The 24622-nt window shown below is 52.6% G+C and overlaps 1 protein-coding gene across 1 annotated transcript in view; it reads right to left on the reverse strand.

Moving 5' to 3' along the window:
• Nucleotides 1-2499: 2499 nt before the first annotated feature.
• GPC1 (glypican 1) overlaps nucleotides 2500-24622 on the reverse strand; it is a 209824-nt gene continuing 187701 nt past the window's right edge. Inside the window, exons 4-9 of the mRNA XM_054639492.2 lie at nucleotides 15430-15595; nucleotides 13247-13377; nucleotides 9770-9889; nucleotides 9185-9318; nucleotides 7895-8070; nucleotides 2500-6473 (exon numbers count right to left, since the gene is read on the reverse strand). Of these exons, the coding sequence (XP_054495467.2) occupies nucleotides 6247-6473; nucleotides 7895-8070; nucleotides 9185-9318; nucleotides 9770-9889; nucleotides 13247-13377; nucleotides 15430-15595 (954 nt within the window). The 3' untranslated portion in view covers nucleotides 2500-6246. The remainder of the gene's footprint in view (nucleotides 6474-7894; nucleotides 8071-9184; nucleotides 9319-9769; nucleotides 9890-13246; nucleotides 13378-15429; nucleotides 15596-24622) is intronic.

Here is a 24622-nt window from a genome sequence, read left to right on the forward strand (position 1 = left end):
GCTGCTTCCTGGAGGCTGAGCTGCTTCAACCCTTTGCTTTCAGGCCAAACAGGAGCATTTGACTGATATTTGCTGCTGACACAAAAATGAACCTGAACTGTTGCAGCAGCTGAGCACAGACTGGTGTGAAGTGCAATGCCACCCATTCAGGAATGAGAAGTGAGGTACAGGGATGAGCTTTTATTTGACCATGGAGGGAGGAAAACTGGACCTGCCACACACCTGCCATCACTTGTGTCAACAGCAGCCTGTCAGTGAGAAGTTGGCTCTGGAGCCAAAGGAGTTGGCTCTCTCACATAAGCACAAGAGCATGCTGTCCCCTCCTGTTACCCAGCACATGAAGGCTGATTCAGCTGCCCCCTTGCTTCCTGTGCTCAGGGCATGGCTGCTGCAGGGCCCCAGGAGCCTCGGTTCAGGCTGGAAAGGAGAAAGCTCAACAGGAGACCCCTGATGCTGCCCACCCCAGCAGCATGGGGAGAGCTCCTGGATTCCTCCACAGCCACTCTTTCCAGGGATATTGGACCTTCCCTGGCAGTGACTCTTGCCCAACTTAGCATTTCCATGGCACACCCCTTATTGCCAGGCCATGATGGGGGCATTCAGGCAAGGAGCCTCTCTGCAATCACTGCCATGGATTCCCCTGTGGGACAGGCACAAGTCAATGCCCCACACTGTGGGAAAGAGCTGCTGCCCTGCCTTCCTCTGGCAGAGGCTCACCCCTCTGCCTGCACTCAGCAGTGAGCTTTCTTGGGCCCTTGCAGAATCCCTGGGTGGTGCTTTATGGGCACACTCCAGTTCATACCAAAACCATGATCTTGATTTCACTTGGCATCACACTTGCTGTGCCATGAACCCTCACTGATCTGTGTGGGTGGCAGTAGCCCATCAGATGGCTCTGGGATCCCCCAGACAAGCCTGGTGGGAGTTATTGGTTTACCAGTGCCTGCAGCTCATCCCAGCACTGATCCAGGTGTGTTACCCAGGTGACACCATCTCAGGGCACCTTTCTTGTCACTTTTGCTCCACTGGGGCTGCACCTGAGCTCCCTCTCTCTGAGGCTGTGGATGTTTTTTGGCTGCCTGCCTGCAGCTGACTTCAGAATGGTCATTCATGCCAGAAAGGTGGGCCCTTCCTCCCAGCCCTCCCTGCACCGTGTCTCTGTGCAGAGCAGGAGTTGGGAACAGGGCAGTTGTCACCACACACAGAGTAATTTATAAGTTAAACACAAATGCCATCTTCTGGCAGTGAAGCCAGTTGCTGCCTCTGTAAGATGTTGAACTGCAGGGTAAGAGCCTCACCCCTCGTTAGAAAGGGTTTGATGCCTCAGTCCAGATTTTGCTGGGGTGTTCCTGGTTGTGGTGGCACTGCCAGTCAGGGTACAGTGCCAGCAGCCCCAGTCACCATGGCTGGCTCCTGTCCCCTGCCATGCACCTGCAAAGTGCCTGGCCCCACTGCCTTGGTGAGCTCCCAGGCTGTGCTGGGCTGCCCCTGGAGCCCTTGGAGCCGTCCATGCCTGGGGAAGCAGTGATGTGAAGCTGCAGCCGAGGGGGAGCTGGGATTGTACCACAGCCTCCACCTCCTGCAAGCTCTCAGCAGTGCACATGAAAACATGTTCAGTGACATTATGGACTGCAGAAATGCTTTCAGACACCTTGAGTAAACACCAAGCTGTAAGAGGCTGTTATTTCAGACCATAATTAGACACTGAGGAGGCAAAGCAGGCAACTGGTGTGGACCAAGGAGAAGACCAATATTTTTGGACTTGTCTGTATTTATATAAATGCGTGGATGTGGTGCAAATAACTGTAGCTGCAGGAGAGGAACCTAAATAAATATCTACTCACTCAAGGGTATCAGTCAGTTTATTAAATGTAGCTGATATTTGCCTCCAGGCAGAAGGATACACTTTTAGTAGTTCTCAGTTACCAAGTCTCAGACATTTCATGAGCAGCTTCCAACACCTCACCTTGACAGCTGCATTCACCCTCTTCTGGAAGTGGATGGAGCTGAAGCACAAACCTTTCTGCTGCACCAGTCCAGTCTCAGGCACGTGCTGGAGATCACACATCCCTCTTGCTGCTCTGCTTGCTGTGAGATGTCCAACAGCTGCACTGGTGCAAAGCCATGGTCTGTAATTGCCACAACACCTTGTAATGACCAATACCAAGGGCATTTCTGATTTTATGCCATGACTTTCTGTGCTTCTAGATGAGAAAGAGACAACTTAGGATCCTCACTGTAGTGGCTGAAGGCAGGCTCACCTTGTTCCCACAAACACACATCCACAGAACCCAGCAGCTGCTCCTCGGAATGGTGCAGGAATGCAGGCAAATCCCTGCTGCCAACACTGCCATCAGCCCATGACAAACCTGGGCCTGAACATGGTTTCCTTCCTCAGGGCTCCTGACCTGGCCTTTATCTGTGCCTTAACAAGTGAAAATAAAGAAAAAGCCAGACTTGGCTTAAATGGAGAAGAAATAATTGCCCTGTAAATACAGATTTGTCTCCAGCCTTTTTATTTATACAAGGATTCAAAGAACATATTTCAACTTTAGATAAACAGTGCAAGAGAGTTACAAGTACCTTGGTAACAGAAAGAAATAGATAACTGTCCAGCTATGCTGATAAGTGAAATAATTCTTACTCCTGCAGATAGAAATGCATCTGTTTAAAGCAAAGGTGGACTTTAGATATTCTGCTATACCTTAGCCCCTACCAAGCCCACCAGAAAACAACAGGCAGCTTGTCATCTGTAAATGAGAAGTAGCTGTGCTCTCAAAGCCTTTGGAGACCCTCACCATTGTTTAAAACATACACATTATGGCACAAAGAGCAGGCTGAAAGACAGAGACACTTGGAAATCCACCATTTATGGTTCTCCCCTTCCCAGGGATTGGGCCTTTGTAAATATTTTTTCCTACACCACAAGCCCCTCCATACACCTGTCAAGTATGAGGCCTTTTCACACCAGAACACGATGGATTTCACCATCCTGATAGCATGGAAGCTGATGTTTCTCCCCAGCCAGCCCAGTTCCTCAGAGATCTCCTCATGCAGCCAGCCCAGAGCAGCCATGGGGAGGTGTCACAGTGTTTTCCAGCAGGCAGCAGCCCAGGAAATGTCATTTATAAGCACTGAAAGGCCCCAGGTTCTGCACCAGCCCAACCACAGGCTCGGGACTTGTCTGGACCTGGGTTGATTTCAGCTTGTTCAGCCACAGCAGTGGTAGTTTAGTCAGCAGAAATTTCAGTTTGCTTTAGTTTAGAGTTGATATCCTGGGGGCTTTTGGCCGTTTCAGCTCCTGGGGAAGGTGGCACAGCCAAACAGCCCCAGGACACTTAATGGAGGCAGCTGGGGAAACACCTGCAGGGCAAGGGAGAGCAGAAAAACTGAGGGGAGCAACAAAAAGCAGCAGTGCAGGCTGACCATGGGCAGACATGAACCCCAGAGGGCACAGGGCCACCACCACTGAGCCCTGCTAGGCACAGAGGGGCCGAGCCCCTGCACTGCCCACCTCAGGCTGCTCTCCTGGCCCACCCTGGCCTGGCCTCTGCAAGGTGGCAGGAGGGATGTGCAAGTGGGAGCTCAACCCCAGCCCAGAGGTGAAGGCTTCAGGAAGGGTTTCCCCTGCATAACAGATTTTACTGTTTCTTCAAGGCTTTGCCTTATTAATTTGCACTATCAGGTTTTTATCTTGTAACAGAACCACTACCTGGGGCTATTAAATTGTTAAAATACTAACTGGATAATCAGTAAATTCCTGGCTTCTCATTTAAGATGCGAAGGGGCCCATAAGAAGCTTTGGAGGAAACAGGCAGACAGCAAAAAGTAATTGCACAGAAATGGAAGTGACTTTCAAGCTCCCATTCTGCAAAGCAAACCATTGACCTCAGCATCCATGTGTTAAAACCCCAACCCAGCTGTGTTTTGTTGAGGATACAATGTTTTAATTCTTCCTCCCTCCCCCAGCTTTTTTTTTCCCTTTGGATGTAAAACTTCTGCAGAATTGGTTGTGGGGATTGTTGAAGGTTAAATTTATATTTGCAATTCTGATTTAAAAAGTTAAAAAGAAAAGATAGGAACTCTTTAGAGCAGTAAAAATGATGTGAGTTTGCCATATGTCTAGCAGTAAATAAATCTAGACAAAACCACTGCTTACATTTATCCTCTCCAGGGTTCTGATGGGTGTAGTGGCACTGTCTGTCCTTCAGCCATTGTCCAGCACCCTGTGTTCATTTCTGACACCCAACCAGATCAGATCAGGTGATTTTTGCCTTTCAGGAAGGTGAGGCCAAGGCAGAAAGGATGCACAGTCAGTGACACTGATCACTGTGCCTTGGAGAGGCCAGTCAAAGCTGGCCTAAAATCTCTGCCTAGTCTGAGGCAGCCTCAGTGCCACCACTGTGCCCCAGGGAGGGCAGGAAATGAACTGGCTTTCAGCATTACCTGGCTCATGTCCTCATCTTTCCTTAAATTGCACACTTCAGAAACTGCTCATGTTAAAAATGGTTTTTTTTCCCCTTTCTTAGAAAACAGCCAAACCCCAATCCCATAATGTTTGCTCAGCCCAAAGGCACATCTCCTCTGGCAAGACAGAGCAGAAATGCTCAAATGCTGTGCAAAAGCAAGAGACAGCCCAGCTCTGCCCTCCCTCTCACCCCAATACAAACCTGGCTGAAGCTCAAGCCCAACCTGTGTGTGCTGCTGGCCCAGGCAGTCACAGGGACTGTGCTGTACCCAGCACCTGCTACACCTGGGCTCCAGCCTGGGCTTGCTGCTCATGAGGCACAGAAGCCTCTGGAAGCCTCAGACACACAGCTCTACCAAGCACAGACACTCCTACAGCTACATGAGGACATTTATAACTTCACCCACCACCCCCAGGCTCAAACGTGGCCCAGAGCCCACCCCAACGAGCAATTTGGGGTTAGGGCAGCTGCCACATCACCCAAAGGCTGTGAGTGGTGGGATGGGAGCAAAGGGTGAGCCTGGCCCTCCCCTCAGCCCAAACAGAGCTGCCAGTGGTGTCTGACCTGCTGGCTCAGCCTGTGCCTGCAGGGGTCAGGGAAGGTGAATTGGATGATGGGGAAGGAACAGGGGAAGTGGGAATCCATTAAAAACCTTCAGTACAACTGAAACAAACACCAAAGGTAAAAAGAAATCCCAAACAAAATGTTTCCTGTTCTCACATTCCCCCCTGGTGGGTGCTGCCTTGAGCCAGTGCCCTGGGTAGGGCCCATGGTGGTCCCCACCAGCCTCTCTCTGCCCTAAGGCAGCTGCTTGAAGGGGCACAACCAGTCCCAGAGGTCCAGTTAGTAAAACATCCCTGGTCTCTCTTATTACCAAGAAAAAACCTGGATTCCTGTCTATGGCTGGGGCCAGAGAAGGAGGAGGCAGCACAGCTGTCACACAGAGAATCCCACTGTGCACATTTGCATCTCTCTGTTACCTACAACGGTACTGCACTGCAGGTACAATTTGGACCATTGTTACTTGGGTAAAAAATGGCTTTCCAACTAGCATGCAAAGAAAAAGTACCCCAAACCCCAACCCCTAACACTCATTCCCAGTCATGTAGATGTAGGAAACCTACATTTCAAATTGTCCTCAGCTACGAGCTCTAGTCAAGAAACCCACTTGTGAGCTTTCCAAAGAAAAGCGAGTTCTGCATTTTTGGGTCCAACAGCCACTGCCAAACTCGTTCAGTTCAACCCAGCAAAGCTGCTCACGCTCCTGCGTACCCCACTGGAGGTGAAGGGCCGTCTCTGCCCAGCTAGGAAGCACAGAGGAAGAACCCAGCGAGCCCTGATGCAGCACGGGGGCCGTGCCGAGGATCCCGGCGCTGCCCGCGGCGCTGCGGAGCAGGGCGGGGCAATTGCATATTCCACTGAGGCAGCAGCACGGCTGCCCTGGAGGGCTCGGCCCAGCTCCCCCGGAGCCCTCGGCAAAGGCTGGTTCCAGCCCCAAGAGCCAGTTTGTGGCAATAACAAAAGTAAAACAATGAGGTATGGAAAGAAGGGCCCAGCATTGGGGAAAGACCTAGAAAGAAGAAAACAGCTCGAGCACTGCCAGAAATAGCAAACAACTGAAACCTTCTGAAAACCTTTTTCTCCTCCTTTTTTTTTCTCCTTTTTTTTTTTTTTTGCCAAGGTGAATTAAATATGTCCTTTGGTTGGTTGGTTGGTTGGTTGGTTTTGGCAAAGTGAAGCCCTCAGCCGCAGTCTGTTTCCTGGCTGTGCCAGCGAGTTACCGCCACAAGTGCTGCGGGGCGATGGCAGCCACCGAGAGGAGGAGGAGGAGGAGGAGGGAGGCAGAAGGCAAAGATCTGCTGCTGGCCCCATTGATGCCGTGTCCAGACTGCTTAGGAATAGCGTGTGTTTCTGGCTGCCTGGTGCTGGGGCTCTTAGAAAGTCTTTTGCCACAGACGTCATCAGGACAGCTGTCCCCGCTCCCAGAGCCGCTCATGTCATCACCTGTGCAGAGACAGACACGGGGTGAGCACACACTGCACACACACTGTACACACACTGTACACACAGTGCACACACAGTGCACACACTGTACACACACTGTACACACAGTGCACACACAGTGCACACACTGTACACACACTGTACACACAGTGCACACACAGCACACACACTGTACACACAGTGCACACACAGTGCACACACTGTACACACAGTGCACACACTGTACACACACAGCACACACACAGTGCACACACACACTGCACACACACACTGCACACACACACTGCACACACACTGTACACACACAGCACACACAGTGCACACACAGTGCACACACTGCACACACAGTGCACACACAGTGCACAGACACTGCACACACTGTACACACACTGTACACACACTGTACACACACTGTACACACTGCACACACACACTGTACACACACTGTACACACACAGTGCACACACAGTGCACACACTGTACACACACTGCACACACACACTGCACACACACTGTACACACACTGCACACACACACTGTACACACAGTGCACACACAGCACACACACTGTACACACAGTGCACACACAGTGCACACACTGTACACACACTGCACACACACACTGCACACACACACTGCACAGACACTGCACACACTGTACACACACTGCACACACACACTGCACACACACACTGCACACACACACTGCACACACAGTGCACACACAGTGCACAGACAGTGCACAGACACTGCACACACACAGTGCACAGACACTGCACACACACTGCACACACTACACACACTGGGCACACACAGTGCACAGACACTGCACACACACACTGCACCCACACACTGCACACACTGCACGCACACACTGTACTCACACTGCGCACACACACAGTGCACAGACACTGCACACACACACTGCACACACACACTGCACACACACTGCTTTCCTTATGGTGGGCATGGCCCTCCCCTTGCTGCAACCCCGGGGAGCTCTGGCCATCAGCCCTACCCTGGCTACCCCCTCCTCTCTGCATCCCCCAGCGTGGGATACAAGCCCATACCTGACCTCCTGCTGGCTTTGGTCACCTGTTGCTGCAGCAGCTGGAAACTCTGGAGCAGATAGGAGCAATGGCCCTGTCAGCAGGGCTGGGACTGGAGCCCTGCAGGTTCAGTAAGGCACTGGGAGCAGCACAGCCTCCAGCCACCCCACAAATTGTCTGCACTCACGCAGCCCCTCGGCAGCCCCAAGCCAAAAGCCAGGCTGCCACAGCCACTCCCTGGCCCCAGGCCCAGCAGCAGCATCTGCAGGCTGCAGGGACACCTGTGCAGGCTGCAGGGACACCTGTGCAGGCTGCAGGACTGCTTGGCTCCCCTGACCCCCCCTTGATCCTCAGTGGCTGTGCTGCACTCACTGGTGTCCTGGAAGTCCACATCGTTGCCGATGTTGGCGTTGCCCAGGCGGTTTGTCATGATCTTGAGCTGCATGATTTGCTGGCGGATGGTCATGTCTGGCTTGGTGATGTCCACCTCCACCTCTGGGTTGTTAATCTGGTTAGCCAGGCCATCCCCCATCACCTCGGGCAGGTAACTGGGAAGGAAGGCAGAAGGTTTAGATGTCTCCCCCCAGCTCAGCTCTTCCTACAGACACCAGGGATAAGCCAGGCTCTGGGAACCCCAGAGAGGCTGCAGCCAGTGCCACCTGTGGAACAGCCTCTGCAGCTGGTGTTTGCTGGGCAGCCCAGCTCTCTGGATGGCTGAGCCATGCTGCCATGGCCAGACCCCAGCAGAGGGGTCTCAGCTTGCAGGAGGTGGCTGGGTGGCCTTGCAGCACCCCTGTCCCAGCATGGGGAGGGATTTCCTGCAGGAAAGGCACAGGGCTTGCTCTCAGGCTGGTACCAATGGGCCTGCAGTGACACTCCCCTATGGAAAATCTCTGTCCATATGGGAGGCTGAGGAGCATTTTAATCCCTGCTTGATTGAACCCTGTGGAGACTGACCCTCTGGGACCACTGAATGGCCCCAGCCCAGTTTGACCAGACTGGCTCCCAGGGAAGCTTAATTAGCTGGGAGCTGTCAACCAGAGCTGCACTGCTGCCTTCCACAGTGCCCTGGTCCTCCTGCTCCTGCAGATCTGGGACACTGCTGGCACCAATGTGAAATATGGAAGAACTGAAGGTTTGACTTCAGGCTGGCAAAGCCAAGCCCAAGAGGACAGCAGAGAGAAGAGGAGAAAGGTGCATGTCCAGCAGCTGCCAATGTCCCCTCAGCCATCCTCTAACCTTGGCTGGGCTAGGAACTGTTTCTGTAGCTGTTTAATGTCACCCAGGTGTCCCCTCTCAGAGCAGGTATGGATAGAGGGATGTGTGTGCAATTCTCTGCAGCAATTCTGGAGCTTGTGTGGTAAATCCAGCCCTGCTGCCTTCTGAGTGCATGTGGAATTGCAGAACTGCTTCCTTGGTAGAAAACTGCACAGTTATTTCATGGTTGAGTGCATTTCAGTGCTTAACCCTCAACACACAGCAAAACCACACAAGGCTTGCCATTCCCAGGCATGAGATTTCCAGAAATGCAGCATTTCTATGGACAGGCACAGACTCCTCACTCTGAACAAGCAGGGCTGGCTGTGATGATGTGTAAGTGCCTTTTCAAACCCTTCCTCTCAGCCCAGGCTGGTGCTCCTGGCACTGTGAACCACTCCATACCTGCCCTTGGTCATCCCATTCCAACATTTGTCATCCGACACTGAGCTGGCCATTATTTTTTTGCTGCACAGGCTGCTGGGCAGGGTGATCCAGTATGTCTTGAGAGCTGTCAGATTCCCTTTGGCATCTAAAACCTGTAAGCAAAGGAGATGCTCAGGGCCACAAGAGCTCTGGGGTGCCCCAGGGCAGAGGAAAGTACAAGGATTCTGCATATTTTTTGTTTTACCATCACAAAATCTGTTTTCATGCAAAATAGGATGTATCATCAACCTTCCCCTAAAGACCAATCATCAACCCAAGTGCCCAAGGCTAAAGGCTACATGCCAAGCACTGCTCCAGTACCACAAGGCCAACCAGGAGAAGACCATCAGAATAGGAGCCTCTTCAGGTAAGTCTGGCACCAAATCCCTGGGAAACTGGTTATCAGCAAATTGGTTATCTATTGGTTATCAGTGCCAACCCTGCAGAGGCTGGAAGAGCAGGTGTGCTGGGTTACAGCAGCCCTTGATGATCTGATCTTCTCCAGCCCCCCGAGTGGTGTGACCCGGCCCGCAGGACCCGGAGCAGCTCCAGGCTCAAACCCACCAGCATCTCCAGGGCCTGGGCAGAGGACTTGGCTTCCAATGTCACCTTCCCCCGTCTCTTCTTGTCCTCACTGCTGGAGCCTTTTGTGTTGATTTTGGGATTTCCACAGCCTTGGAAGACCTGAAAAACAAACCAAACTCTCTATCCCATGTTTCGATGCCATTACTTTAATTATTTAACTCCACAGTTATGGGGTTTTTTCCTTCTTAAGTATATTTATCCTTCCTATTGCCAAGATTCTCAGAGATTCTGGCTTAGTTTCTAGTGCCAGATGTGTTTTCAGCACATTGTAACTGGTTTTGGTTACCACTATCGAGCAAAATATTCAGCAGTAACACATGTTTTTGGATGAGTCGCCAATATTGATATTAAATTATTTATAGCAATTTTATCTGTTCTTCTTATGACTGGAAAATAAAATCCTGGGAAGAAAAAGATGGGAGTTGCTGACACTCATTGCATCAGTGGTGTGGGCTTCAAGACTACAGAGCATGGGAGCTTCACTGATGGACAATAGACTGATGAGGCACTATGCCCATGACTCCTGCAATCAACATCCCCACTTGGGAAATGGATGTGCCTCCAACAGGGCACTGCAAGGACAGCAAATGTGTCACAGTCTGTCAGGTTGGATGTTTCAGGGGCAAATGAGGCAGCAGAGCTGATTTATCTGTTCTCTTCAGGTACCTCCTATCATCCTAACCACCTGCCTGGGTGGGCTTTGTAGCCAGAGGGCAGCAGAAGCACTTGGAAGGTCCAAGCCCTCATACCTGGCCTCTAGGGTGACATGAAGGGTGTCCTGGAAACTCCAGCTTCTCCCAGCCTCTGCATCAGCAGTGCAGGCAGCTGCACATCACCAGGGCTGGGCAGCTGAGCCCCACTGGTGGCAGGAGAGCTCAGAGGGCCAGGCTGGACAAAGCACCAGAGCTCAGGAGGGACTTGGCACTGTCAGTCTGAGTCAGGATGTGCCAGCCTTTACAAAGGAAGCCACCTGATTTGAAAAGAGGGCTCCAAGCTTGTTGTGGTGCCAGGCTGCTGTCAGAAGCTGCTGATAAACCTTGCCTGGTGTCCCCTTGAAGCAGAGGAGGCAGGGCCAGGCAGAGCTCTGCTGACACAGCTCGTGCCACCTGCTGAACGTGCTGGCTCAGCCACGTGCTAGCCTGGCCAGGAGCCCCTGTCCGTGTGTCTGAGGGACACTCAGCCCCCAAAGGCCCCTCCTGGGTGCCCTGTCCTGCTGGCCAGATGGATCTGATGACTGCAGCAGTTCAGCACCAAGCCAGTTTGTTTGTTTGTTCATCAGTCTCATTAGCTCTGTGCAAAAAACCCTCCCTGAAAAGTGAACGTACAGCATTTTCAACGTGGTTCTACCAAAATAAAACCTTGGTTTCACTGCTGTATCTTGCTGGCCCCTTCCCAGGAGATAAAAGTCTGGGGAGGTGTCCAGGACAGGGGCAGCTCCAGCACAGTGTGGTACCAAGGTGAACCTCTTGCCACTCTAAATGCTTCAGGTGAGAAATGCAAACTGCTGCTGGAGAAAACACAACTCCAGCAGATTGAGGGCCAACAGTCCCTGAATAATGAGAGCAAATAGCTGTTTGCAGCCTCTGACAGCTCCTGCTGCCTGAAATCCAAGAGAGAGAAAGGGAAGTGTGAGGAAGCAGGGAGAGGGCTCTGTGCTGCCCTGAACACAAGGCTCGGTACCACGAGTGCTTCTTTAGAGCTTCACCCAGATCCCAGGACAGCCTGTGACAGGGTGGCACTGGGGCCAAGGCCACTCCTGGCCCCTCTCAAAGAAGGCATTCCGTGGGGAGGAGTTCACTCTGTGCAGGTGCAGCTGCAGGAGCCAGAGGCTGGGAACTGCCCTCCCTTGGCATAACAAAGGGCACAGGACCTGTGGCACCAGCCAGGTGACCAAACACTGAGAGAGCCAGGCCACACTTCTGCATGCTTGGACTGTGAGGGGATAAAAGTTCAGGAGTTCCTTTGTTGGCCTCAGAGGCACCAGCTCAAGCTTTATTTGTGTTACTGTGCTGTGAATAAATTGCTTTATGGAAGGAGACTGCCATGGGAAACCTGGGATGGAAGCAGTGAGGAGACCTGGTCTGGCTGTGTGAGTGGGGTGTGCAGGAGGCAAGCAGGGACCTGGGGGCTGTGATCTGCCACCCCCAGGGGCTGCAGTGACAGTCTCTGATGGTGGGACAGTGGCTGCCAGATGCCTCCTGACTGTTCAGACTGGGAGGTTACCTTAACAGCAGTGCCCTAGGCCTGGGTCATGTCCCTGGCTCTGAGATGGCCAGGACTGAACTCAGCTGACAACAACATCCTCCATCTGATGGCTTTGCCATGCTCAAAACCAGAGCTCAGAGCTTGGCAGCTCCTGCCCCCTGCTAGCTGTGCCACCAGCAGAGTGCTCCATTCACCTGGTCACCAGGTCATACTGAGGAGCTTATCAATCATGTTTGGTTGCTCCAACCAAACACCAGTTAGACTGTTTAGCCCCTTTCATTTCACCAGATTTACTGTATTCCCCTTGGAAACACCTTTCTTTGCAGATGATGCTATCTTTTCCCACACCATGGATTTGCTTTTATGTGGAAAGCCTCAGTCTAACCTAATGAGGGAAGAAAGAACATTGCCTTTCATGTCAGAAAAGAAACCTAACCCAGTACTTGGATGCACTCAGCTGTTAGTGCTTTGATGTGTGCCAGTGAATTCCTGTTTGCCAAGCAACACTTCTGGCCCTTCCCTTATCCAAAACCCAGTTAGGACCTGTCCCACTTCTTTCATCTGCATCTCTGCCCTGTCTGTGGGATAGCTGCAGGACCTGGGGAGTGTCTGGGCAGAAGGCAGGAGCCCTGGAGGGCTGCTTTTGTTCCCAAAGCTTCTCTCACCTGCAGCTACAGAGGTGACTGTGGTTAAGTGGATAAATATACTAAAAATAGAAGACCAACAGAAGAGACCTTCATGATACATACTTCTTGGGAGACAGGTGAGCCTCAGGAGAGCCTGGTTTGTACTCTCCAGATGGACTGCCAGATTGCAGCTCTGTCCCCTGGCACCACCTGATAGCCCAGAGTTTCCACTGCAGAAGATCCCCTTGAGGCAGGTTAAAGCAGCTGCCTCCTGTCACTGGGGACTGTGCACTTTGTGTAAATGCTTCAGCTCAGCCCAAACAGCTCAAAACTCCTCAGTACAGAGGGCTCTGACAGCAAATGGCACATGCACCCCCCAGCACTGTGTATGCAGTCCCACCTCCTGTGCCTGTACCCAAAGGAGGCTGGCTGGATGTGGCAGGGAGCACCTGCAAAGGTGGAGAAAACAACTCTGCTGTGTCAGATGGGTGGTAGGAAACCAAGGTAATTTATGATTAAAAGAGTGGGCATTTGCTGCTCTCTTTCACTCTTCCAGTTCAGCTGAAGAGTGAGCACAAAAGAGCACCTGGTGTGTCCTCAGGCAGGCCCAGGCACACTCTCTTACCTTGCTTGTGATGGAATCCTTGTTTTCCTGCAGGTTAGAGATGGCTTCAGCAATCCTCATGTGGATGGTGCCTATGACAGTGTCCACATTGTAGGGCCCGTCGATGCGATCAGCCACCCCCATCAGGGAATCTGCAGAGCAAGGCAGGCACAGCTCTCACCACCACTCTGGGCAAAGCAAGGCAGAGACAGCTCATGCTGGCTGGGAGAAGCTGCTGGGCCCTTGGCAGGTCTCCTTGCTGGGAGACACCTCTCCATTTTCACTACTGACCAGGTGCACACTTGTTTTCCCTAATTTATGTAGGCAAAGCCACTCTCTGTGGCAAAGGAACCTCCTGCAAATGGTAAATACACTTTGGGTCGAGTGTTCACCCAAAGTAACCAGCATTTCCCTGGGGGATACAGAAAGGAAGACCAGAAAACTGGTGCAGAATTATTAAGAAACAGCAATATTTGGCCCTCACCCTCCTAACTCAGTGCATGTCTTCAGCAAAGCACTGCAGCCAGGAGAAAGTGGGAGAACTGGGGTCAATAAGGTGCCAGGGACAGCGGATGTGGGAAATAGCTTCTGTGGCAGTGAAGGAGGGAGAAAAGCAGTAATTCTTGTCACCTTCAGCTCTGGAAGGACAACAGCCAGGGAGATATCAGGCTATGCAGGTACACAAGCAGACCAGTATGACCACAACTAACTGGTAAACAGGACAGGGAGTGACTGAGGGCTGCCTCAGCTCCTCTTGGAAAGCTCTGCTGTCCCAGCACTCCCACCTGCCCTGGAGACTCCTGCTTGGATGGCTGCTTTGGGACTGTACTTGGATACTGCTGGATTTTGGATGGTTGGATTACTGTATAGAATTTTCTATAAATCCATTTCCCACAGCTTACAAAGAATTACCAATCTCTGCCTACCCCCAGAGACAATTCTCAACACTCCAGCTGGGTCTGAAGGAAGGACAGCCTATATGCTCTCAATATAAGGGGGTAAATTTTGGTAACTTTTTGTATTCTGGTAAATAAGATCTCCTGCAACACTGAAAAGCTTGCAGTTTAATTTTGCTGCCACTCAGGGGTTGTGGTGTCATCTTTGAGACTGTGTATTTCAGACAAATAGTGCCTTGCAGAGGCACTAATCTTGAGATACAAACATTTAAATCAAAGGTTGCACCCCTAAACAGTGATAAATTATATCCGAACCACTTACTATAAAAATCTCCCTTAATTTGACCTACTCTAATTTGTCAAACTGAAAGAGTAACTCTGTTTTTAACGTAACAAAATCATCTCTGGCTACGCAGAAGGGCCTGGAGAAGGGTGAAGGAAGGACACCACCAGTGAACTGCTGCCTTTGACTCCATAATTTGCTCCCATCCTTGATCAGTTTGTGACCTCTGACACTGAAATGTAAAACTGCAATTTGAAAGAAGCTCCAATTTCCTCCTAGCTGTCACCCCTTGACAGTGTCTCTTGGGAAGAGGAAGCCAGAATAAATGCAAAATGCACATGGAACTGCTTCCCTGTCAATCAAGGAAAGCTGTACAGTGGTGTTCCAGGAGAGGCTGTCATCCTGCCAGGAGAGAGTGACAGGAACAGTTGGCTGGCTCCAGTCAGAAAGGCCAAAGGGCCACCGAACCCCTGGGGAAGGGACAATTCCTCCTCTCCTTTGCAGCAGGCTCCCAGTTGCTCCCACAGAACATTTCCAGTTAGCAGTGGCACAGCTGGCCTGGGCACCTCTCCAGGCAGTGCCTGCTCTGCTTCCCCATCCGTGCTGCAGTGTCCCTCGAGAGGCAGGTGACACTCCTTGACTTTGTGGGGTTTCTGTCCTTAATGCCAACCCTGAGCCAGCCTGGGGGCTGCAGCTGGGGCTGAGCTGGCAGCTTTGCTGCCAAGGCAAGGCAAAACAAGGCCAAGGCCAAGGCCATGTCCTTTGGTGCTGCCCTCCCTGAGCCCAGACAAGCAGCAAGGCTCCCTCAGAACTCAGATCCCTCCAGCTGTGCAGGCACAGTGGGACACAGAGAGAGGAGCTTGCTGGGTGATGCTGTGTGGGCACAAGGAGCTCTGAGAGCTTCACCAGTGCAAACAACTCCCCTGAGCCTCCCACCGCCCTCTGTGCTCGCCAACACAGCCTCGGGGAGCTCAGGGTGGATGGGGGGCAGCTGTGGCAGCTGCAGCAGGGAGAGGCCATCTCACCCATCAGGTACTTCCACTCGGTGCTGAGGTCGGCCTGGTTGGCCAGGCAGCCCTTGACGACGTTGAGGCAGTAGTTGTTGCAGGGCCTCACGCTGGCCATACCGCGGCAGTGCGGGCAGTACATCAGCTTCATGATGGCGCGGGTGCACTCCTGGCTGAGGGACACCTGGGGGGACAGGACACAGTCAGCACAGGCTGCTCAGGGGCATGGGGTGAGCTCCCCCTCCCCTGGGCTGAAGGAGCTGGCTGTGATCTGAGCGGCACCACAGCCCCTGGGGAATGGCCCAGGAAAGGCCATTTCCCCTCTCACTGCCCCTCCTTCCCCAGCCACTTCCCTCTCACTGCCCCTCCTTCCCCAGCCATTTCCCCCCTCAGTGCCCCTCCTTCCCCAATCATTTCCCTCTCACTGCCCCTCCTTCCCCAATCATTTCCCCTCTCACTGCCCCTCCTTCCCCAATCATTTCCCCTCTCACTGCCCCTCCTTCCCCAATCATTTCCCCTCTCACTGCCCCTCCTTCCCCAATCATTTCCCCTCTCACTGCCCCTCCTTCCTCAGCCATTTCCCCTCTCACTGCCCCTCCTTCCCCAGCCATTTCCCTCTCACTGCCCCTCCTTCCTCAGCCATTTCCCCTCTCACTGCCCCTCCTTCCCCAATCATTTCCCCTCTCACTGCCCCTCCTTCCCCAGCCACTTCCCTCTCACTGCCCCTCCTTCCCCAGCCATTTCCCCTCTCACTGCCCCTCCTTCCCCAGCCATTTCCCCTCTCACTGCCCCTCCTTCCCCAGCCATTTCCCTCTCACTGCCCCTCCTTCCCCAGCCATTTCCCCTCAGTGCCCCTCCTTCCCCAGCCATTTCTCCTCTCACTGCCCCTCCTTCCCCAGCCATTTCTCCTCTCACTGCCCCTCCTTCCCCAGCCATTTCCCCTCTCACTGCCCCTCCTTCCCCAGCCATTTCCCTCTCACTGCCCCTCCTTCCCCAGCCATTTCCCCTCTCACTGCCCCTCCTTCCCCTGCTCCTCCTCCCTGCTGAGGGACAGGAGCTCCGGGGCAGCTGCAGTGCCTCAGGCTGTGTCTGAACCCAGGCTTCTGGGAAAAACCTGAGAGCGCCATTCCCATTCCAGCCAGGCCTGGTGGCCACGAGAACACCTCGGGCTGTCCACCAGCTGTGACCTGGGCCCCACACGGTGCATGTGTGCCATCAGTGCCACCACCATGCCCCTTCTGGAAGGTTCCCTGCCACTGTCCTGCAGACACAGGTGTCCCCCACACACTGCACCTCCAGCTTCCTGGGGGATGCACAGTGAGGCCCTGGACACAGAACCTTCCCAGCTGGCATCTTTGGAAAGCAGAATAGTCCTGGGGGAGGACTTGCACATTTGCAAATGTGAGAGCACTTGACACTGGGAAGTGCTGGCTCTCTGTGAGCACTTCAGGAACTGCAGGCAGGCCTGGGCCAAGCCACACTGTGCCAGCAGCTCACAGGCCCTGCACGTGCAGCTGGCTCTTTGCAGGACTCTGGAGGTGGCTCTGCCACCTTAAATTAAACCCCCCTGGTCCTGCAAGCACAGAGCCAGCAGAGAGGAGAGCAGGGCCACAGCCTGAGCAGCACAGCAGTGTCCCATCAGCCACGGGCCAGTGTCCCCAGCTGCCGTGGGCAAGGGCTGGCAGTGCACTGAGGGGTGAATAACAGCCTGGCAGGCCCTGCAGGGCTGCTGGCACAGCTTCATGTTCCCCTGTCTTGCTCTTTTCTCTTTTGTGGTCATTTTCTGTCTTTGCTCAGATCCATTTGCAATTCCCTTGTAAATATTTTAAAATTATTTACAAAAGAGAAACTGAATGTCTATATGAAGTCTCCCTTAGTTCCAGATACTTGACACTCACAAGGAGCCCAGAGGGGAAAAAAGTGACAAAAGGGGCAAATCTTCAAAGGAGAAATCCCTGGGCCTCCAGCTGCAGCTGCAATGCTGAGAACTTTACTACTTGTGAAAAATACTTTGAATGTGGCATTCTGGGGGACTCCAGATTCAGTTCTGTACCCTTGGGAGAGCGTGAACATGCTGAGCCCAGTACCAGAGGCTGTATCAGAGAAAATCCCAAAGCAACCCCCTCCTGAAACTGCCTGTGTGGTAGCTCCTTGCTTCCAGTAAACCTTGGAAAAATATGCTGGATGATGCTGAGGCTTCATTGGGCAGGAATGCTCTAAAATAACCTTGGGAGAACCTTCTTCAGGATGAGGACAAAAATTTCTAAGTTTTGGAGAGAGAACCCAAGCAGAGTCTGCTTCCCTGGCCTGGCAGCCCAAGGGGACTGAGGATAAACCTGTGCTAGAGGGGCTGAGCCTGGCAGGACCCCCCACACCCCAAAGTCTCCCTCAGCTTCCCGGGCCAGCTCTGGGTCCCTGTCCTGGACAGCTCCTGCAGGCAGAGCCGGCTGCCATGTGCCTGTGCCACCAGGAGATGGAGGCTCTGTCCCGCTGCATCACACACACACTGCACCTTCAGCACAGGAGGAACAGTGCAACCACCACTGCCTCAGCACTGCAACAAAGCACAGGGACAGGCAAACAAAGGAGGAGCTTGTTTTTCACCTCAGGGTTTCAATAACCACGGCTGAATAGTGGCTGAAAAGACACCAGGTAAGAACATGGTGCGTGCCAGCACAGGCTGTAGCTCCAGACCTGAAACCAGAGCACTCACACAAAAAGCAGCATGCAGATGGGAAAGGGGCTGTGACCTCCCCTTCTCCAGGCAGAGCAATCACCAGCATGACACAGTGACACTCACAACCCCATCTTGTAGCCTGCCCAGGCCATCAGCTCCTGAACACAGCTTGTTCCCTGTGCTGTCCTGGCACAGCCAATCCCAGCTCATCCAGCTGTGGCCACAGGGCACTGTCACCTCCCACTGCACAAACAGGGACCTGGGGCACAGCTAAATCCTGGAATGTGGGGCTTCCCACAGCACTGAGGGCAGCCAGAGCATCCCACCCTGTGCCTTTCCACACACATCCCTGATTGCACTGAGCAGATGTTTGGAGCAGAGGGAGCTGAAATATTCTGGAAAACAGGAACACAGCTTTGCCTGCAGGAAGCACCCCTGAGTGCTGTGGGCCAGCCCCCCCAGGCTGAGAGGACAGCCACCAGCAAGGACACAAAGCTGCTGATACCCTGCCAGAGCCCATGGCAGGCACTAGGAGAGGCAAGAGACAGATTTTGGCTTAGAAATGTATCTCCAAGGCCCTGTGCTGCAGAGAGCTGCCTTCTGTCCTCCTCCCCATGCCCTGTCACCAGCCACACTGCCCATCACCAGGCACACCCCCGTGTCCACGGCCCTGCAGCTCCTCTGGGATGCTGCCACCTGCCTTGGGGCAGTGGGTGCAGCCAACAACAGCTCCTGAGCTTAGTTTCAACTCCTGAGAGCATGGAGGGAAAAAAAAGTGCGTGTGCACCTCAGTTTCTGGATGCCAGAGGGTGCACTGGCAGTCTGTCGCTCTCACAAGGTGGCTTTGTCTCCTGGGGGACAGTGCAGTGTCCCTCTGCCCCAGGAGTGGCAGCCTGGCCCCACAGGCTCCTCTGAAGATGAGCAGGTGACCATCCATCACCAGCACTGCTCTGTTGAATCTGGCAGGTGTCGAGTGTTCAGCCTAATCTCTTGGCAGAAAGGATAAATATTAATTTTTGCAGGTGCAAGACACCAGGCTCCACTCCCTTTCCCCAGAGAACGACTCCAGCCTGTCCTGTTGGCAGCAGCAGTCCTTTGGCACAAGGCTGCAGAGGTGAACTGAGAAAAAGAAGGATAAGTGTAGTAAACCCTATGGACCTGGGCAAGGCCCCATGGAGGATGGACAATAGGAACTGCTGAGACAGCAACATAAGTTCCTGTCTCCCTGCCCCCAGCCCCAAAGCTTATCTCTGTAACCCTACAGGCTGTGTTACCTAACCCTTACTATTGGTCAAGTCTGGATCCCCCTTAACCCTATAAGAGGGGCATACTTTAGCCCATTTGACAGAAGAGCTGTGGCTGGGACTCTTCACAGACTCCCCCAATAAACATGGCTGTGGAAGGCCAGGACCTCTCCTCCTCCTCTCTGGTGTCTGCTGCAGCCTCAGCCAGGGGCACCCTACCTAGCAAGCAAGAGCTGAGATCCTAAGAGAGCTGATATCACTAAAGAGCTGATAATCACCCAGCTTGCTAGAGGGTAGCCCCGCGGTGACAGAGCTAGCCCAGCTTTCAGGCACCCCTGAGGACTGGGCTCCCAAGCTATCTTGCACTGCTTGATAATAAGGCCAGAATAGAGGCTTTATTATAGATAAGGGAGCAGGAAGAGGAACCACACCAAGTATTTTCTCTGTGTTTTGCTTGGCCAGAGCTCAGTATCTCTCTGTTCCACCCAGCCCATGGACTACTGCTCCACACAGGGTAGCAGAGAGGGAGGGCTTGGGGCTGCCAGAACCCCTCCCAGCCCTGATCCTGCACCTTCTCTTTGGGGCACTTGCAGCATATAAGGAAAAGAGTCCTTCAAACATCTTGAGGTGCTCATGGATTAGTTTGCTGGTGTTAGCTTCCAGGTTTTTTTCATCCATGTTGTATCCACACAGGGGAATCCCAGCCCCGGTTTGGAGGGGCTGAGGATCCAACAACACAAGCAGGGGGGCACTGCAGCTGTCCTGCCTCCCTTGGGCACACAGCTCCAGCAGTGCAGTGGGGAGAGGAGCTCCTGGGGCTACTGGAGCTGGGGACACACACACACACACACACACACACACCCCCTCCCTGGCAGCTCCTCCCCAATGAACTCCCCCAGTGGCAGTGAAGCAGTTTCTCCAGGCTGGAAAAGGCCAGGCTGACCTCCACCTGCACACTGAGACATCTTCATCTCCCAGTGCTTCTGCTCTCACCCCTCAGCCTTCCCAGGAACCTGAAACTCTGAGTTACCCCTGCCCAAGTGGGTGCCAGGTGAGACCTGCAGGGAGTCCCTCAGCTTCCCAGACAGACCTGCAACAACTGATGGGTCCATGAGCAACATCCATTCACCACAGTTGGTCTGAGGGCAGGAGCATGAAAAGTCCTGAAGATGGAGTGAAACCTGACCAAACTGCTCCAGCTTTAACTGATCTGGCACAGCATGAAGGAGTACATGACAATAATTGATTTTTCTAAGTGCCATCAACCTGGCCCAGCCTGTGGCTGGTTCTCCTTTAAGGAGGCTTTAGTGGCACCCAGAGTCTTTTCTTAGCTCAGTGACCTAGAAACTGCATTAAGATGTCAAGAGAACATGCACAATACAGTGGAGAAGCCATTTCCCAAGAATCTGAAGAAAAGATCATTATTATTGAGAGATATGGCTTGGAGCCAGGGCACTCATTCAGTTGTCAGAGGTATAAATAAAAATGCAAAATAAAGCTAAGCTCAGCTTAAAAATACATTGATTGTACGTCACTGCTCAGCTAAAATCCACATACCCTATTCTGATCACAGTGACATCCACAGATACAGTCCTTTGAAGTGTAAGCCCAGTGATGAAGTGATAAGGAAAAAATGTTATCTTCTAAGATACACCCAAAATAGGGGGGAAATCTTACTGAGCAATAAATAATTTTAATTAAAACTCCTTTACAGCTGGGGATCCAGAAGCAGCAATGAGGTAATGCAAGGGGAACAGGTGGCTGCCTCACAAAAGGCCCAGTTCCACCCCAAGCACTGCCATTTCAAGGAGGCTGCCAGCAGGTCCCTCTCTGTGCTTTTCCATGGCCACTTCCCAAAGCCTCATGTGCCCATGTTTTGGTGGTGGAGCCACCCAACCAGATGTGAGCTGCTGGAGGCAAAGACCTTTGCAGGCTTTCCTGCCTCCTGCCCTGGTGCTGGAGCTCATCTCAGGTTCTGTGAGCTGGGATTTGCTGACTCCCTGGCACAGTGTTTGCTCAGCAACCAGCACACAACAGGCACGTGGGGAGATAATTTGACAGAAAATTGAGAACACATAATTCTCTATTCAGAGTGGCATTGGTTTCCTTAATTTTTCCTCCTCCTGAGCAACGTTTAAATCAATTACAGTGAAATTAATGACTTTCACAAGCCATTTGCTGAGAGGATGGGCTGGGGGATTAGGCACTAACTGGTTTCCTTGCCACCCCCCAGCCAATTTAGAAAACATTCAGTGTGAAAGGCTTTTAACAAAGAAAAAAAAATAAGGCTCCTGCCATGTAGTTTATTAACATGCTTTCCAAGCAGAGAATCACAGACACACAGGAGGCTTGAGGATAACAAGAAGTCACCAACTCTCTCCCTCTGCACTTCAGGAGAGCAAAGTTACCCTTCAGACCACCTAAACACAGCTTTAGAACAATTATAAACTTTCTGAAGCACAAACACAGGGACGACAAAGTACTTGCAGAAGGGCAAGCAGGCAGCTCCAATGCATGAGACAGCCCTGCAACGAGGGCCCAGAGACACCTGAGTGCTGCCAGCTCTGGCCATGGCCAGGCCTTTAGAGTCCACAGGACACAGCAGCACTCTGGCCAAAATGGGCTACATTTCTCCAGAACAGAGGAAAAAACCTTCCCATCCTTCCTCCGTGCCTACGAAGAACAGTCAAACTTGTGATTTGCACATTCAGCCCAAGTTACCCATGGCTGTACACCTGCAGATGCTCAGAGGTAACAAGAACAGATCTTCTAGAACCATGGAACACTTTCCCTCAGCCCCACCATGGTCAGTTCTGAAGCTCCTACCCAGGTTATGTGCTGATTTCCCAAACAGCACCCACTGACCTGCAGGGCTGTTTTTACAGTGTAAGGTTTGGTGCAAAAGAGGGGTACAATTCCTCCTGACCCCAGACCTTGCTGAACCTGCCACTGTGGGAGGGATTTTACTCTTCTGAACTGGGACCTTGTTTGAGAAGTCTCACAGAAGAACAGAGAGGTAAAGAGGAGAGGCATTTTCTGTTCTTACCTTAATGTCTCATGCTTCAAAAATATCCAAAGCCTCCAAAAATACCCTGGGCTGTATTGGGGCATGAAAGGACCATGGAAGTGATGATCTCACTCACACACAGCTAAAAGCTGCTATACCCTCCTCACCCCAAAAACCATTTGTTTCTACAAGTGAATTATTTCCTGAAAAGGTGTCTGAAGTACCAAAGTGTGAGATGCAGAGAGGAAGGCCTCAGGGAAGGGCAGCTGAAGAGGTATTAGTGCTGGGAGCAGCTCTGTCACATCCTGCAGTCACAGGGTCAAGCAATGATCCTTCCTTCCCATCCCTGCTTCCTGAGAGCTGGAGAAAGTGGAGCTTCAGGAAGCCATAGGTAGCTGGACAATCCTTCCCCCAGTGGCAGCACCAAGCTCCAGGCAGAGCAGCACAGAGTGCTTGGGTTGTGCTCTCAGGCACAGAGCCTGGCTCAGGATGCCCTCCAGGCATGGGACTGAGCCCAGGGCCAGTGGCAGGGCTCCTCTGTGCCCAGCAGGAGATGGCCAGCTCCTCTGGCACCCAGAGCCTGCAGCCAAGCTGCAGATGCTGCTTTTGAAGTAGTGGCTTCAAACAAAGGAAAGAAAAGATAAAAAAAAAAAAAAAAGAAAAGAATTATCCGACCCCAAATCCTTTCTCCTTTTGAAGCCTGGCTTAAAAGTAAATGAGAACCTGCAGCCTAGTTGCAATGTGACTGGACTCCTCGGCCTTCAGGGGCCTTTAAGTACATCTGAAAGGCATTTAACACCAATAAAATAAGTCGAGCTCTTGCTGGTATTTTTCCTACCCCCCTTCTCCCCTTGCACATTCCCCCCAGGCTGCTGTGAGCCATCTGTGCCTTGCTTCCCAGGGGAAGCAGGGTTAGGTAGAGTGGAGAGATGTGGGGATGGAGAGCCAGGCCAGCCTGGCTGCTGGAAGTGCTGTCACAGCCCCCAGACTGTCAGAGGGACAGGGGCTGAGCTGGTCCTTAGCACTGCTGGTGGAAGTGATGTTCTCTGGGCTCTGGTCCCTCTACAAATCTCACCCAAGGCAGTGTGGGGGTGGCCTGCAGGGAGCTCTCTGTGCTGTGGTGTTGGTGTTTCCCACACTGACCTTGTCCCTGCCCTGTGGCTGCTCTCCCATTCCCTGCCTGGCTCTCATCTCCCAGGAGCACTGCAGACCCAAGGTGGGCACTGGGACCTGTGGTTTTGGTTTGGTGTGGGGTTGGTTGGGGTGAAACAAAACAGCTCCAGATGTGTCAGATATGTGTCAAAATGTGCCTGCACTGACTCTCAGGTCTGTTTTCCCAGGCAGAAGGCCTTGCTATCTGAATGGCCATTCTAACCTCCAGAAGCAGCAGTTAAACCCAGTGACATCAGGCAATTTAGGTTTCCAAAGCAAGGGATGCTCTGGAGCCAGCAGACACAGGCAGGTTTCAGAGGCAGGCACAGGTGCTGGGCAGCTGGAGGCAGGAGCACCTAGAGCTGGAGACCTCCCCAGGGCTGGGGCTGAAGCAGCCACAAAGGCTGAGCCATTCCTGGCACCCTCACTCATGGGAATTGTAAATGCAGGAGAGGGAAGTTCTGCCAGCTGTGAGAAAACCTTTCTGTGGCAGTGTCTAAGGGAAAGCAGGTCAGCTCTGCAAGCCACAGATCAGGCTGTGTGTGCTGGGAAATGCAGGCAGGTATTCAAAGCCACTCCAATGACCCCAAATCCCTTGGCTGGAATCCTACAGCTGGGATAAAGTTGTCAGTGTGAAGAACAGCAGCTACAAAAACAGGTCAAGCAGAGGAGCTGATCCTGCTGGGCCAGCAGTGAGGAGTGCTCCTGAGCTTCCTGTGGGATGCCCAAGAGCCCAGGAATGGGCTCAGAAAGCCAGCCCTGCTCTCTTTTAGAACAAACCAGCACTCAGAGGAGAGGTTTGTGTTTCACAGGGGAGCTGGCCAGCTCTGTGATCAGAGCTGTCTGCAACGTGCCCCTTTCACACTGGGAAACATTTCACTTTTACAGTCTCCCCATGGAGGCATCCTCAAATATTATGATCAAAACCCAGAAGGGCTGTGATGTTCTTTGCACTTCCATGTGCATAACTGGAAATATGCTCCATCCACTGGGCAGTCAGTGCCCAGTTTCTCTGGTGACAGGATGGGAGCTGCAGGTGTGCCCAGCCCTTGGCTGGTGCAGGGGAGCTGCTGTGGGGAGCACACCCTGCTCCCTCCAGCACATGGTCAGCAGCTGCCTTGTGCATGTTTA

This window comes from Agelaius phoeniceus, chromosome 10, assembly GCF_051311805.1.
Source record: "Agelaius phoeniceus isolate bAgePho1 chromosome 10, bAgePho1.hap1, whole genome shotgun sequence".
In the NCBI taxonomy this organism is placed as follows: Eukaryota; Metazoa; Chordata; class Aves; order Passeriformes; family Icteridae; genus Agelaius; species Agelaius phoeniceus.